At 23.2% G+C, this 16039-nt stretch overlaps 1 protein-coding gene across 1 annotated transcript; it reads left to right on the top strand.

Moving 5' to 3' along the window:
- Positions 1-4013: 4013 nt before the first annotated feature.
- On the top strand, positions 4014-6380 carry OCT59_014644 (uncharacterized protein; the record flags this gene model as incomplete). The annotated part of the gene is made up of 5 exons (XM_025312252.2): positions 4014-4143; positions 4217-5219; positions 5309-5541; positions 5623-5663; positions 5749-6380. The coding sequence occupies 5 exons, from the start codon at positions 4014-4016 to the stop codon at positions 5983-5985; spliced, it is 1644 nt and encodes a 547-aa protein (XP_025190096.1). The 3' UTR covers positions 5986-6380.
- Between the last annotated feature and the right edge of the window lie 9659 nt (positions 6381-16039).

The following is a 16039-nucleotide window of genomic DNA, read 5'->3' as shown; positions in this document are numbered from 1 at the left end:
TTAAGGGTGACGCAGATTATTTTAAAGCATTAAAGTTTATTTCCACAAAGTTATTTAACTTAGAAAACTGAAAAATTTGAAAAAATCGCAAAAATCAATAATTGCTTAAAATTAGATGGTTTTTACAGATTTTGAAGTATTAAATCAAATATAAAAAAAAATCTGTATTTTTTCAATTAATTTTTTTTTAAAGAATATATTAATACATATGTAAAAGTATGTAAATATAAAATTTGAGGCTTCTAGCCAGTACTTTTATAAGGCAAAAAAAAAGTGGCGCAAATTTATTCAAAATATTGCTAAATTTTGACTAATTGGCAATGTTTAAGAATTTTTTGTAAAATTTTGAGTTTTATAATATTAATATTAAATATTTGAATAAAGAAGATATAATCTCAAGGTTTTTTCAACAAAAATTTTAAGTAATTTGATTAAAAATTGATTGATTTATTTATGGGGGAAATGCAGATTTCATATGTAATTTTGACTTGTTTAATTTATAGATGGATTTTTAAAATTTTAAGTTTTATAAGAATTACATTAAACATTTGAATAAAAAAAATCAAATCTCAAAGTCCTTTCAATAAAAATTTCAAGTGATTTGGTTAAAAATTGATTGACTTATCTATGGGAGAAACACAGATTTCAAATTGGCGGTAATTTTTCTATCCATCATATGCAGATCGGCAATTAATCTTTAACAATTAATTATTTTTAATCTACAAATCCAATTACTTTAAAATTTTTTTTAAAAATTTTCTTTTATTATGAAAAACTTAGTAATTTTATTACAAAAATATTTTTTTTTAATTGTATAGTACACACAATCTAAAGCCACCACTTTTTTATTTTTTGGCCAAATTTTTATAAAATCACGTGAGCAAATTTCATTGGTCAATATTTACTTATCATATATATATATATAGGTAGGTTTGTAGAATAGAATACCAATTGTTTAGCCAGAATTAATATTAATTTTAGCTAAAATGATTTATAAATTTATATTATTAGAAAGAATCTGTTATTTTATTATATATAAAATTGTGATACCCATTAAATTTTTTCTATATTCATTAAAAATAATAAATATATATTTAATTTGTTCCAAAAAAAAAAATAAAGTTTATAGATAAATAATTCTCATTCAGTTATTTTAAACAAAAATATTTTTATATTAATTCTTAATTTAGGCCAGTTTATAAATTTTGGCCTGCATTATATTAGTATTAAACTGACCAAATTCCTCCAAATTTATTCAAAACATAGTAAAATAACTAAAATTAAAACTTATATATCTTATGCTACAGCAATTCAATTTGAAAAAACTCTCTGATACATAAAAGTATATTGTTTAAACTACAATATTACAGAAAGTTTTTTAAAAAAATATTGATTGAATTTTTTTTTCTATTCATTTGAAATTACATAATAAAAAGTGGTGGCTTTAGACTGTATGCACTATATATATATTAATCATTATTAAATATATTATCTAAATAAAATTAATTATAAACTATAATTTTTTTTAATAATTTAAACCATTTATTAATATTTATTTATTATTTCATTTATAATAAACATATTCCCAAGTTTTATAAAATACCTAATTTATAAATTGATACATTACTTTTATGATTTTTATATTTTTTAATTTTTAATAAATTGTGTTATACTTGAAAAATTAATTTATATTGATTGGCTTTAATTTGAAATTAAATTTCAAGGTGATGCATTACTTTTGTGAACTACTGTAATTTTGGTAAAATTTCTCCAATTTTATGATCACTGATATAGTTTAGTTTGTTTATACTTTCCAGTAAAATTAATTTTTTGAATTATTACAGATGTAATATAATGTTATAATTAATTATAATTTATATATTTTATTAATAATAATTATGACTGATATAATTGATTTTATTTATAATATAATATTTTAATAATAACCTTTTAATTTTACTGTAAAGTATAATTTTACCTAAAGTTATCCGTTAACATTAAATAATTTTGACAATTATAAATTGTAGAAATATAGAAATTATATTAAAATTATATTTAGAATATTTAGAACAAAACTTGTAAAATATAGAAAACATAAAAAACTTGTAAATATAAGTATTTGTATATAATTTTCATATAGTTTTAGCAATTCTACAGAATTTTATATAATTCAATATAATTTTTATAATTTGAAATATTAAAATTAATTTCAGCAGGCAACTTTAGTTTCACCAACTTTTTAATAAGAATTTATTATAGTGAGGATTGAAAAAGTTACAGTATATAAAACAAAATTTTAGTATAGTACAGAATAGTATAATATAATACAATACATTGTAACATTGTACTGTAAATCCTTGACATTTTAATGTATATGAATTCTAAAGTATTAAATATTAATATAGCATAATGAGTTTGAAAGAATTGGAATCAATTTTTATTGTTATTTACTTAGATTTGAATTATAATCCATTATTTTTGAAGAGTTATCCAGAAGTGTATCTTTCAGTCCAATTAGGATAATTTTAAGATATTTTACTTATCTGTTATGCACATTTGGCGTTTATAAATTTTTGGTTCATAGTTTTCTCTTAATAATCTAATACAATCTTGACGAACAGTTTTCCCACTTGTTAGACATTTTGTATATCCAATTATTCAACTGGACAATTGGATAATTGGAATGAGTTTAATTAGGTGTTCTGGGGGACAACTTAAATAATCTTTCTAGATTAGGGTTACGGAGGCTTCGGGCGAAGCATGGCGAAAACATTTCGGATATTGAAAAATAGGTTCGCCCGAACACTAAGGCATTACATTTACAATAGTTTTGGCGTCGCTGTATTTTTATTATTATATTCCAATTAGAAAGTTAAATTTAATATTCCTAATTTTGTTTTTCGCGTTTGAATATGTAGTGGATATCTGGTTTAACCTTAACTGTATTCAACCATTTTTCCGTGGTAACATATCTGATAGGACTTATCCGTAATTTTAGTGTCGTAATCCTGGCTCCAGATAATTTTACTATTTGCTAATTATAGTAATCTGACGTTATCCGTGCAGATTTGTATGAATTTATTCAGGTTTCTCAACGTGATAGTTATTTATTCATATATTCCAAATCCATCACAACACAAAAAACGCCAGGTGTTACGCATGACTTAAAATTTGAACATCAAGTGCTGCATGTAATTTGTAGTTCATTTTATACTCCATTTTCAACAAAATGTCGATCATTTTGTAGCGAAAATGTAATTCAAGTAATTCAATTAGACTATGTTTCGTTGTTTTTTTTTATTGAAATATCAAAAAAATCGAAACATTTTTTACAAATTATTTAAGCAGTTAAACTTTGTTTCTTTATGCAAATAAGATTTGGGTGCTCGCAGTGTGCTGTGTGTTAGATCTTCGATTTGTCAAATCATTCCAAAAAAGGTAATATTATATTTTTATTTCCTGCTATATTATATAAAGAGTGAAAGAACGTTATATAATATGATTTTCTCGGTTTATTTTATTTCAAATATTTTGTCATCGGTATTTGCAATTGCTGAATTGACTTATCTCCCTGATTGGGAAAGGGGTTAATTCTTTTTTTTTTGATCGCCAAATAAAGAGAAATTGTTAATCAGTATCGATCCCGAGCTAAACAATTTATAAACTGAAACTTATTTAAGTAACTAAAATTGGTTTATCGTGACTATTATTGCATGTAGGTCGCCACAAATTTTTCTTATCTTTAAAAGAAACAATAATTCTTAATAGATAGTCCGTCGCATATTTTTTGGTAATCTTAATTCTTTATCAAACTAAGCGGCAAAACGGTTTACTCTTTTAGAAACTGATGACCGATAAGTATCGGACTTGTCGTCTGATCTTAAATGTGAATTCTAAAATTAGGTTTGTAAATCGGCATATCAGACTTCAATTAAAATTTCGATATAAATTCCAACTTTTTATGCCTCTTGGAATTAATTAATATAACTAAAATAATTAATTAAAAAAAAATAATGGAAGGACACATTCAAAAAACCGATGAAGAATCTAAAACCAAAGGTTCAGTTGACGAAGAACATGAAACCTTACCGACGTTAGAAGATTGGAGAACTTTACCAAGAGTTGCCGATAAAATACCAATTAGTAATTAAATTTTTTTTTGAATTAAATATATGTTGTTACAATTATAATAATATTTTTATCCCTATCAATCTAGTGGCATGGATGGTTGTAATTTGTGAACTTTGTGAAAGGTTTACATATTATGGAGCATCAGGACCTTTTCAAAATTATGTACAATACCCTCCACCAGCGGTAAAGTTTGGACAAGCTGGAGCCATTGGAGCGGGTCAAGAAACTGCTACGGCTTTAATATATTTTTTTCAGTTTTTCTGCTACATAACTCCTTTAATAGGTGCAATTGTAGCAGATCAATATTTTGGAAGATACAATACGATATTGTTATTCTGCATAATTTACATGGTTGGATTAACCGTCCTAACAGCGACAGCAACTCCTATGGCTATCGCAGCAAAAGCTGCGTTTCCAGGTCTGATAGTCTCCATGATAATTATTGGTTTAGGAACAGGAGGTATCAAAAGCAATGTTAGTCCGCTAGTTGCCGATCAATATACTCGCACTAAACCTTATGTTAAATCAACGGGAAATAAAAAAGTTATTGTAGATCCAAAAATTACAATTCAATCTCTTTTTCATTGGTTTTATTTGGCAATTAATGTTGGATCACTTTCACCTATTCTTACAACTTATATTGAAAAATATCATTCATTTTGGTTGGCTTTTCTTATTCCGCTTGCCATGTTTTTCGGTGCTATTGCGGTTCTTGTTATTTTTAAGAGTAGATACATAAAAACACCTCCTCAAGGATCAATTCTTTTAAAATCTTTCCGTGTTCTTAAAATGGCCTTTATTCGTGGTAAAAAACTTGACAATGTTAAGCCATCAAATTTATCAAATGAAGATATATCAAAATATAATGTAAATTGGGATGATAAATTTATTAATCAAGTGAAAAAAACACTTAAAGCTTGTAAAGTATTTGTATTTTTCCCTATTTATTGGGTTTGCTATGGACAAATGAACAGTAATTTGGTTTCACAAGCTTCTGTTATGCAAACTGGAAATGTTCCAAATGATTTGATTATGAATTTAAATCCTATTAGTCTAATAATTTTAGTTCCATTTACCGATCATGTCATGTGAGTATACAGTATACTGTATTGCCAAATTTCTGAAAATATTATTTAATTTACAATTGATAAATTTCTTGTTGCCACATTTATAATAGCTATCCAACACTTCGAAGATTCGGTATAACAGTTCGTCCAATCACACGCATGTTTATTGGATTTATGTTAGCTTCATTGGCAATGGCATATACCGCAATAATTCAGCATGTCATTTATACTACCGGTCCATGCTTTGTCAATACGGGCTGTGAATTCGATGGTCAAGTTGTTCCTAATAATGTGAATGTTTGGATACAATCTCCTTCTTATGTTTTAATTGGTTTTTCAGAAGGTTAGTTAAATTTGTTTGAATGTTTACTTTGTCACTTATGTAACTAATTTATAAAATTTATAAAACATTTTTTACTCAAAGTTTTTGCTAGTGTCACGGGATTATCCTACGCGTATGAAAGGGTAAATTTTTAACATAAAAATCATGTTATATGTGTTTTGTTATATTAATTATAACAAAATTAATCTTTTAAATTTCTTTTAAAAGGCACCTGATGAAATGAAATCTACAGTTATGGCTATATTCTTAACGATGTCGGCATTTGGTTCAGCATTAGGATTTGCCTTTGTGCCATTATCAAAAGATCCACATCTTGTTGTTTTATATATTATACTTAGTGTTATTGTCGCTGTAGCTGGGTTCTTGCTATTATTCACTTTAAAAAGATTTGATAACGAGGAACAACAAGAGGAAGAAGAACAGGTCGATAAATCCGAAGAATAGTCACATTTTAATAATGTACAATATTAACCAATTTATTTTATTGTTTTTATTATAATATATTTAATTTTTAAAAAATAAAATTTAGTCATCTTTTTTTAGTCATATGATCACATACTGTAATACGAATTTCACAATACGATGATTAACATATGAAAAAATTCTTGTTATACCGAATATCATTAGTATAAGTAATTTTTATAACACGCATGTACAAAATATAACCCTTTTTATAATGAATTCATTTTTTTTTAGTACAACAGATTTTTGTTTAACACAAAAATGGAAATTTTCTAAAATAAGTAAATTTACTATTATAATCTATTTTTATCAATAGATCAAATTTATAATATTTGTAATAATAACTTTACAATATAATTATAAATTCTTTTTTTTTTAAATTATTCTCACTGGGAGCAGATATAATTATAAATTTTAATTTACATATCTGCATTGATTTCATAACGACTAATGAAATAGTTCACAGATTACAAATTAAAAATACTAATAGCATTCATCAAATATAGATTATTGGACGTGTATTGCTTAAATCTCACTATATCCCAAAAAAGGAAATTATTATGCCGATCATTTAATTCTGGCCAGAATTAATACGTCACGTGATTTAACAAAACCGAAAAAAAAAGTTGTATTCAAACCATCTTGGTACCAATCAATGGTAGACATAAATTAGTCAAAACACTAGCTATAGCTATATTATATATATCTAGTTGTTTCAAATCTACTAATTTATCTTGTTATTTTAACTGCTAATATTGGATCCTTTATTATCTAATTACAGGTCTTAAAAACTGCATTTTTTAAATAGCTCTATTGAGTATAGGTTCAAAATGATGTTAATAAAGACACTAAAACTTTATTTTTATTAAAATCATCAGGCTTAATAATTTGTTCATATATTTTTTTACTATTTAGCTATTTTGCTTTTAATCAATTAATATAATTGTGTAATAATAAATGTAACTTAATTAAAATAGTTAACATCAAATTAAAACAATTAAAGTATAACAAATAAAAAGAAAATATTTATAGTTGATAATTTCCATTTAAGATCTTTTACAAAAATTTTATATTCTTCAGTTTTAAGATCAATTTCAAATACTTCAAAAGAGTGATATAAATTGAAATTAATAATTTATATATTGCAAATCTTTAAATTTTTTGATTAAAGAATCTTTTATAAATTGAAAATATTTAATTGCCGGTCTGTCATTCAATGGTACAAAATTAATTTGTAGATCTGGTGCAGATTTTATATGAATTACATTAATTGGCATATTTTAATGTCGATTTTGTCTCACAAGGTCACGTTTAAATGTAACGATGACTCACCAATCAACAATATTAAACATAAATAAGTCACAAAAAAAAATTTTTTTATCGTTCAATATAGAATTTAACAAGTTTACCTTGGAGGAAGTCACCATTCCACCTTATATTTTAGCTAAGATAAAATTTTTTATACACGAATTTTGCAAATTTTACGAGGTTTTTTTTTACACTATTGAAAAATATATATTATTTTTTTACCAAATTAACAAAATAACAAAAAAAATATATATTTTTTTATTTTTCTTTTTTAGTTTTTTTTTTGGGCACACCTTAATCCTACCGGTTTTGGAAAACACATCCAGGTAATGTAATACCTTTTTCTAGCAAATTTTTGAAGTATTTATATTGTTATGACGTATTTTTAAGATAGTGCAAACACCATTCTAAAGCAATAGTATTTAATATATAAAAGTCCATCAAAATTAATTATAAATTGCTGATCATTTTGTACCGTTGAGTGGCAAACCGGCAATTAATTGACTTTACATGCTTTTTATTTTTTGTTTTAAATAAAAAAGTAAAATGTACCAAACTTTTTTTTTTTGGCTGCAGCATATTAAGAATTTTTATTAGAATTTTAAAATTTAATATATAAGTAATATAGTGAAAAAAAATTGCATCTAATTTCATAAAACCCTAAACTACCTATTAATTTATGACGGAATAACCATATGTGCACTATCAAAGGAAACTTCAGACTGGTGAAATAAATTTAATGTATAATTAACCTTTTTTAGAAAAATTCTCCTCTTCCAAATCTACGTCTAAATGCCCTTAAGACTTACTAGTATAATTGCAACATAAAACCTATAGCTACTAACTAATGAATAAAAAAAAAATAAAAGAAATAACAAAATAAAAGCCAATAAAAATATAAAAATGAAAAATGAGATTAGTAAAATAATTTGAAATAACTACTATAATGTTCCATTTACTCTACCAATAACTCTCCTAATTTGTCTAGTTTTCCTATTAATTAGCAAGTCTATTAAGTAAATTTCATATTTCAGCTAATAATAATATTAGCTTCAAAGTCTTTTTTCATAGTTTTTATTATTTTAGTAATATGTTTTTTCAAAAAATCTTTCCATCTGCTTCTTATCATTCAAATTCTTCAATATTACCTTCAGATTTACATCTTGGTTCTGCTTCTGTTGTAAGTCCTTATTCTTTGGTAACTTATTACAAGGTTTATTCAATTTGGATGCAAAATATTTTATTTATACATCTTTATATTCGCCAAAGTTAAATTTTATATTAGTAATTTTATTTAAATTGACTTACAAGTCATAATACGTAATTAACTTTGAATGCTCTTTTTCTTAAACAATCTTAAAAACTTTATATCTTATAGATAAAAATAATGATTAACTGCAAAATATAATTCTTCAATTATCAAGAATTTGAAAATATCCAATAAAACTGCTTGGAATTTCTCACGTTTTTTACATTACTTTAGATCTCAAGCTGCAGAAAATCATCTAACAGATAAACCTTTAAGAGAAGTACTAGAGCACCCTCAAAAAAGAGATTAAAGAGCGCTATAAAATTATCAAAAAAGAAAGTTCTGATACAAGAAAACTTAAATGAACCTAATAATCAAATAAGAAGTCAACGAAAGTGCTTATTATGTGGAAAATCTGGTTATTATCAGAAAAAATGTCCAAATGCTAAGAAAAATGATCAATATAGAGGTATATTATACTTCTGTAATCTGTTTTTATTATTAAAATGTCATAAAAACGCAATTTTTTATTTGATTTTTACTGTACTAACGGTTAATCTAATTGGTTTAAGAACAGTTTAGTTTTTTTATAATCAATATTAAAGATTACTCATATGCATATAATGTCAAACTTTAATTCGAAAAATCAAATAAAGGAATGAAGAATAGAGGAGTGGATGATTGAAAAAGAACAGTAGAATAATTTTTACGCATTTTTAATGTAATTCACAGTTTTTATAAATAATTACGCATTTTAATATAATTCAAACATGTTTTTATCTAATAAAACAGTTTACTTTAGTAATTACTTTATTAATTATTATTTGTACATTTTATTACATAAATAATATGTGTATTTTTTATATTAAAAATGAAAAAAAAACTTTTTTTTTGGAACGTAAAATTTGATGTCACGTGATTGGTGATTTTCACCTGGGATGAGCATTAAAATTACCAAATAAAAAAATGAATTTAATTTTTATAATATAATTTGTATGAATTTTTTCTAAAATCTTAATAATAATATTTAATTTATTGATAAAATTAATCATTATACAAAAAAAAAATAAGTGGAATGATTACTATGACCATTTTTTTTGCAGAATAAATAAACATATTCTCTAATGAGTGTATACAGCTTCAAAAGTGGTTTGACAGGAAAATACACTAATATTATTGACCTTATTAACAAGGTCACCGACAGTGATGTAAATTGGATCAGCGCAGTATGCGCAGCGCACATTAATTTAAATTTGCGCATATTTTGTTAAAAATGATTGGCGCTCTGTGTACACCGTATATAGCGCAAAATTTGCCTTATGTGCGCAAAATTTGCCTCATATGCGCAGAATTTGCCTCATGTGCGTAAAATTCGTCTCATATGTGCAAAATTTGCCCTATATGCGTATAATAAATTATAATTTGATCATCTAATAATTAATAAAATAATTTCAGTTTTGTGTAATTTGATTATCCAATAAATAATTACCATGTAATTCGATAATCTTGTATTAAACCTCGAGATTTTTTTTTGTTTCATTTTTTTTTTGTTTTCAATTCTTTATTTGTCTTTCACCAACAATGTCTAGTTCTAAAAAAAGCAAAAATAGTTTAAAAACGTTTTTTTCCTTCTACCGAATCAATGAATAAGAAAAGAGGAAGAACAAGTTTATCGCAAGAAAAAAATCAAGGAGAAAATCAAGAAGAATTATCTTCTAGTTCAGATATATCAGATACAGAACAAGCATCTGCTAAAAGATCTCATGTCCGCAAAGAACCAAATCAAAACTGGTTTAAGATATATCCATGGCTAAAAAAAGAAGTAGAAGAGGATAAAATTATATTATTTTGCTCTTTGTGCAGAGAAAGAAACGGGAAAACAGTATTTGCAGTAGGCACAAAAAAATATCGATTAGAAAGTATTAAGAACCACGTGAAAACAGCTGAGCACAATATACATGCCACCCAAATTATTTTGGACTGCCGTAATTATAAGTAAAATCCCAAATTCAATTATGGCATCCCAAATTATTTTGGCACTTTACATAGTAAATTATATATAAACCGAATGAATTATGGCATCCCAAATTATAATTATGGCATCCCAAAATAATTTGGGCAGCATGTATAGAGCATAAAGAATCAGAAGATCTTTCTAAGTCACAACAAACAAGGATTATTACTAATTTTGTGAAACAGTTGGGTATTGACAAATTAAACATTATATCACTTATGAGGAATGTTTATTTTTATGCCAAAAATCATCTGCCTATCAATTTATTTCCTAATTTATGTGAATTAGTTACAACCCAATTTCGTAATCATGAAGAATATATTACTTCAGACAAAATGTGTATCCTTAAAACACCATATTATGAAAAAAATAAAATGAAAGCGTCATACGGCAGTTACACTAACAATAATTCAGGAACCGAATTTTTATCCAGTATTTGTAACGTTATTGAGGAAAATTTATTCAAAAAACTAGATATTTCCAATTACTGGAGTTTAATGATCGATGAATTTAATACTATATCAGATGATAAGCATTTAGCAATTGTGGCTAAATATCTGATAAATAATGTTCCATATATGTGTTATCTTGGAATGATTAACTTAGAAGAAACCAACGCTCTTTATATTTTTAATCAAATAAAGTCATTTCTTGAATCAAAAAATTTGAATTTTGATTCTTTAATTCATTTTGGTTCGGATGGTGCATCTAATATGACAGGTAATTTATACATATATTTTTCTTTAAATAATTTAATTATTAAAAATTTAATTAATAACTGACTAATTATTTAAATTATTAATTTATATAGGACATCGAAGTGGTGTGTCAGCTAAACTGAAAAGTTTGAATACGTTTATATCATCAAACCATTGTATAGCACATTGCTTGCATTTAGCAGGCAAAGATGCTTCCTTAAAAGTTGAATATTTTAAGGAGTATGAAAAAATTTTACATAAAATTTATTCATATTTTAGCCGATCTCACAAACGCCAAAAAATGCTACATCTTATGCAGGTATAGTATGTTGATTTATATATATAAATAATCTAATATCACACATGAAAAATATTAATAATTTTAAATTTTTTTTTGCTAAATAGGATATAAACGATGAGCCAAATTTAGAATTACAAAATCCTGTTGAAACTAGATGGCTTTTGCTATCAAATGTTGTAGGAAACCTTTATAAAATTATTGATTCAGTTTTATCAACACTGAACAAGGACTCATTGGCAGGAGATAAGGCAGCTGAGAATTTATTTTCATTATTAAATGAGGATTTTGTTATAGTTACTATGTTCTTAGCCGATCTAACAACAATATTGAAAAGGTTGATTAATATTTTTCAATCTGATTATGTCTCACTTTCACATCTTAAACCTCATTTAAAAACGGCAATTAACTCTATTTCCGAATATTTTATTGGAAGTACTGATGTACAACCTACATATGGTGTTATTTTACGTAATTATATGGACCGTAATAATATTAATCGAGAATCTCTTTCTTTTTTTTATTGAAGATTATGCAAAAGTAATGATTGAAGCATTGCAAGAAAGGTTTTCACATTCTGATTTATATAATGCTTTAATTGCTAATTCGGTTAAGATCGGCAGTGTCTTACTATGTAAAATCGGGGCAAAAAAAGAAAATAATTATCTCTTGATCTAATGATCCAATTTCAATGAACTTTTTTTTGTTTTATAGATCTTGATTTCCTCAATAAAATAAAAAATTTATTGAAATTGAAATACTAAATTATAAGAAAATCGTGAAAAAGTATTTCATATTATTATTATAACTAAATTTTAGTAAATCATAAAAAAAGAATTGATTCCTAATTCAGTGATCCAATTTCAATAATCTTTTTTTATCTTTTAGGTCTTAACCTCTTCTTTACAATAAAAAAAAGTTTGTCAATATTGGACTGCTAGATCAGAAGATAATCACAAAGATATATTTTGCCATATCATGAATCTAAAAATCGTCTAGCAAAATATGTTTTCGCAATTATCTCACGATCTAGAGGCCCAATTTTGACAAAATTTTTTTATTATGTAGAGATTATTGAGATCTAAATAACAAAAAAAAGTTTATCGAAATTGGATCACTGAATCAGGGGAGATAATTGTCTACTTTGTTATTAATGGAATCTGATCGTTGTCAGTAAAATATGTTTTTGTGATTATCTCACAACCTAATGGTCCAATTTCAATGAAATTATTTTTATTTTATAAAGGTAATCCAGACTTACAGAACAAAAAAAAGTTCATCAAAATTGGATTATTAGATCATATGATAATTATTTTTATTATTTGCACTAATTTTCCCAATTTTACATAGTAGGACACTGCTGATCTTAACCGAATTAGCAATTAAGTGTATTTGATATTAAATTGTTTCCTAAAACAGAAAGACAAATGGCAACTTATGGACAAAAAGAAATTGAATTTTTAGGTAACTATTATGGAGATAGTAAAGTAGTTGATTGTAATATTTTTGCGGGAATTATTGATAAGGAAAAGCTGTTGGAAGAATGGAATTCGGCCAAATTTTATTTAGAATCCTATTCAGATAAGGATTATAATTTTGTAGAAATATGGAAACATATTTTTGATGTAGATAACAATTTTATTAATAATTACCCTAATATTTCCTTACTGGTAGAAATTGCTCTTATCGTTCCACTATCAAATGTAATAGTAGAAAGAATCTTTTTACATCAGAATTTAATTAAAACAAAGTTCCGAAATAAGCTTTGTACAGAAAATTTGAATAAACATCTGATGATTTTAATTAATGGCTCTGATGTAGAAGACTTTGATTTTGAAAGAGCATATGATCATTAGATTAACTTAAAAGTAAGGCGGGTGGGAAATGTTGTAAATACTTAGAATTCATTTGTAAATTTCATTTTTGGAGGGTAAATCATGTAAACTTTCAATATTTTCATTTGTAAATAACATTTTTGCAATAAATAATTTTTTTGTGTGCGCGTATCATAATTTTACTTTTATATATAAAGCACATATAAAATTTTATTTTGCGCATATTTTTTAAATTTGTTTAGGCGGAAAATGCGCACATGATTTTAAAGTTTACGCATATGCTATTTATGTATAATATGCACTTGCGCCAATAAAAATTTTTTGAATTTATATCACTGCTTATATTTTGAATTTCTGCTTAATATCTAATATAATTAAATAAAATAATTTATCAAGTTTTTATGTATTATTTTAAATCTTTAAATTTTTAAAAAAAATTTACCTATTATAATCCTATTATTTAATTAATTAAAATAAACTTATAATTTTAATTTTACTTTTTTTTAATTCTGATAATAATACAAAAATCTGCCAAATACTTTAAAATCTTGAATAATGATATTTATTTTTTTAGAATCTTTATATTAATAAGAAAAATTAATTTACTATTAATTTTAATAATAAATTTTAGTTTTAATAAATGATTATTTTTCATTTATTTTAAGTTTTAATAAACTTTAATTTTTTTAAATAAAATAAATAAAAATTATTATATATATTAATTTATGGGTTTAAAATTTGTGCGCACCTGCGCATGTGCGCACCCCCATGGATATATTATATATAAAAGTCAAAAATGACATTCTAAACCCTTCATGGCTCATTAAGTAAAGTTGTAGAATAGGCAAAAATACGCATAGTAAATAAATTATTAAGGCTCTATAATATGTACGTAAGAGTTGCGGCATGAATATTTAAAAAAATCAGGATTTTACTAAAGTCACGTGATAAATAATGATCGACAAATTTACTATATAAAAATTACCAAAAATGGAGGGTGCGCACATGCGCGGGTGCGCACAAATTTTATTTCCTTAATTTATTTTACAATTTAAATAATATAATTATATTATTAAATAATAAATGTATAATTAATTTGTTTATTTATGTTACTTTTATAAATTTAATTATTTTTTTAATTTTTTATATATAAATATATAAGCAAAAAATGTGTGATTTTTTGTTAAAATATTTTATTATAATTGCAAGTATAAATTTTACCTTTTAAAATAATTTAAATAATATATTTGTAATTAATTAAAATATATTAAACTATAACAAGTTTTTTTATATTTTTTTAAATTTAATAATTATAATTTTATAATATTTTTAAAAAAATGGTTTTGAAATTTATCACTTTTTATTTTCTGATTTTTTTTTTATTAAATAATTAGATTTTCTTCCATTTGAATTAACATTTCTGACTTAAAAAAGTCTGTGTCAGCCAGTGTATTCTATTCTACATAGATTCAATTTGGAAAATATTTTTTTTTTTTATATAAATTATGAAATAATTGTAAAATAAAATTTATTAAATTATTTTACTAAATATAAATTTATATTTAAAAGTTTTTTTTAAATAAAATGTTTTTTGAAATTCATTACTTTTTATTTTCTTTATTTTCTGATTTTTTTATTATAAATTTTATTAAATTATTAAATAAGAAATTTTATTTAATAAAAAAATAAATATTCTTTTATTTTTATATAAATTATAAATTTTTTTTAAAAAAAATGTTTTTTAAATTCATCACTTTTTATTTTCTAATCTTTTTATTATTAAATATTATTTTTATTTTTTATATGAACTATGAAATAATTGTATTAAATTATTTTACTAAATGTAATTTTATATTTAAAAGTTTTTTAATTCATCACTTTTTATTTTCTGATTTTTTATTATTATTAAATATTATTTTATTTTTTATATAAATTATGAAATAATTGTAAAATAAATTTTATTAAATTATTAAATAAGAAATTTTATTTAATAAAAAATAAATTATCAAATATTCTTTTATTTTTATATAAATTATGAAATAATTGTAAAATAAATTTTATTAAATTATTTTACTAAATATAATTTTATATTCAAAAGTTTTTTGTTATTTTCTGATTTTTTTATTATCAAATATTATTTTATTTTTTTATATAAATTGTAAAATAATTGTAAAATAAATTTTATTAAACTTTTTATTAAATATAATTTTATATTTAAAAGTTTTTGTGTTTAAAAGTTTTTTATAAAAAAAATGCTTAATAAAATTATAACTAATTATTAAATATAGTATAAAAGATAAAAAAGTATAAAAAGTATAAGTATTAATAAATAATACATCATTAATACTATTATTAAATATATAAATTATTATATTTAAAAGTTTGTTTTTTTTAAAAAAAATACTTTTAAAATTTATCACTTTTTTTCTGATTTTTTTAAAAAAAAATTTTTATATTTATAAAAAAATTATATAATTATTTTAATTGTTTTTTATGAATTATAAGTATATTATATGTTTTTTTGAAAATTTATTAATATATTTGATTTTATTTATTAAATATAATTTTATATTTAAAAGTTTTTTTTAAAAAAATGCTTTAAAAAAAAATTTATAAAAAATTATATAATTATTT

The sequence above is a fragment of the Rhizophagus irregularis genome, chromosome 22 (genome assembly GCF_026210795.1).
Source record: "Rhizophagus irregularis chromosome 22, complete sequence".
In the NCBI taxonomy this organism is placed as follows: Eukaryota; Fungi; Glomeromycota; class Glomeromycetes; order Glomerales; family Glomeraceae; genus Rhizophagus; species Rhizophagus irregularis.
This window is presented reverse-complemented; position numbering and strand designations above follow the sequence as displayed.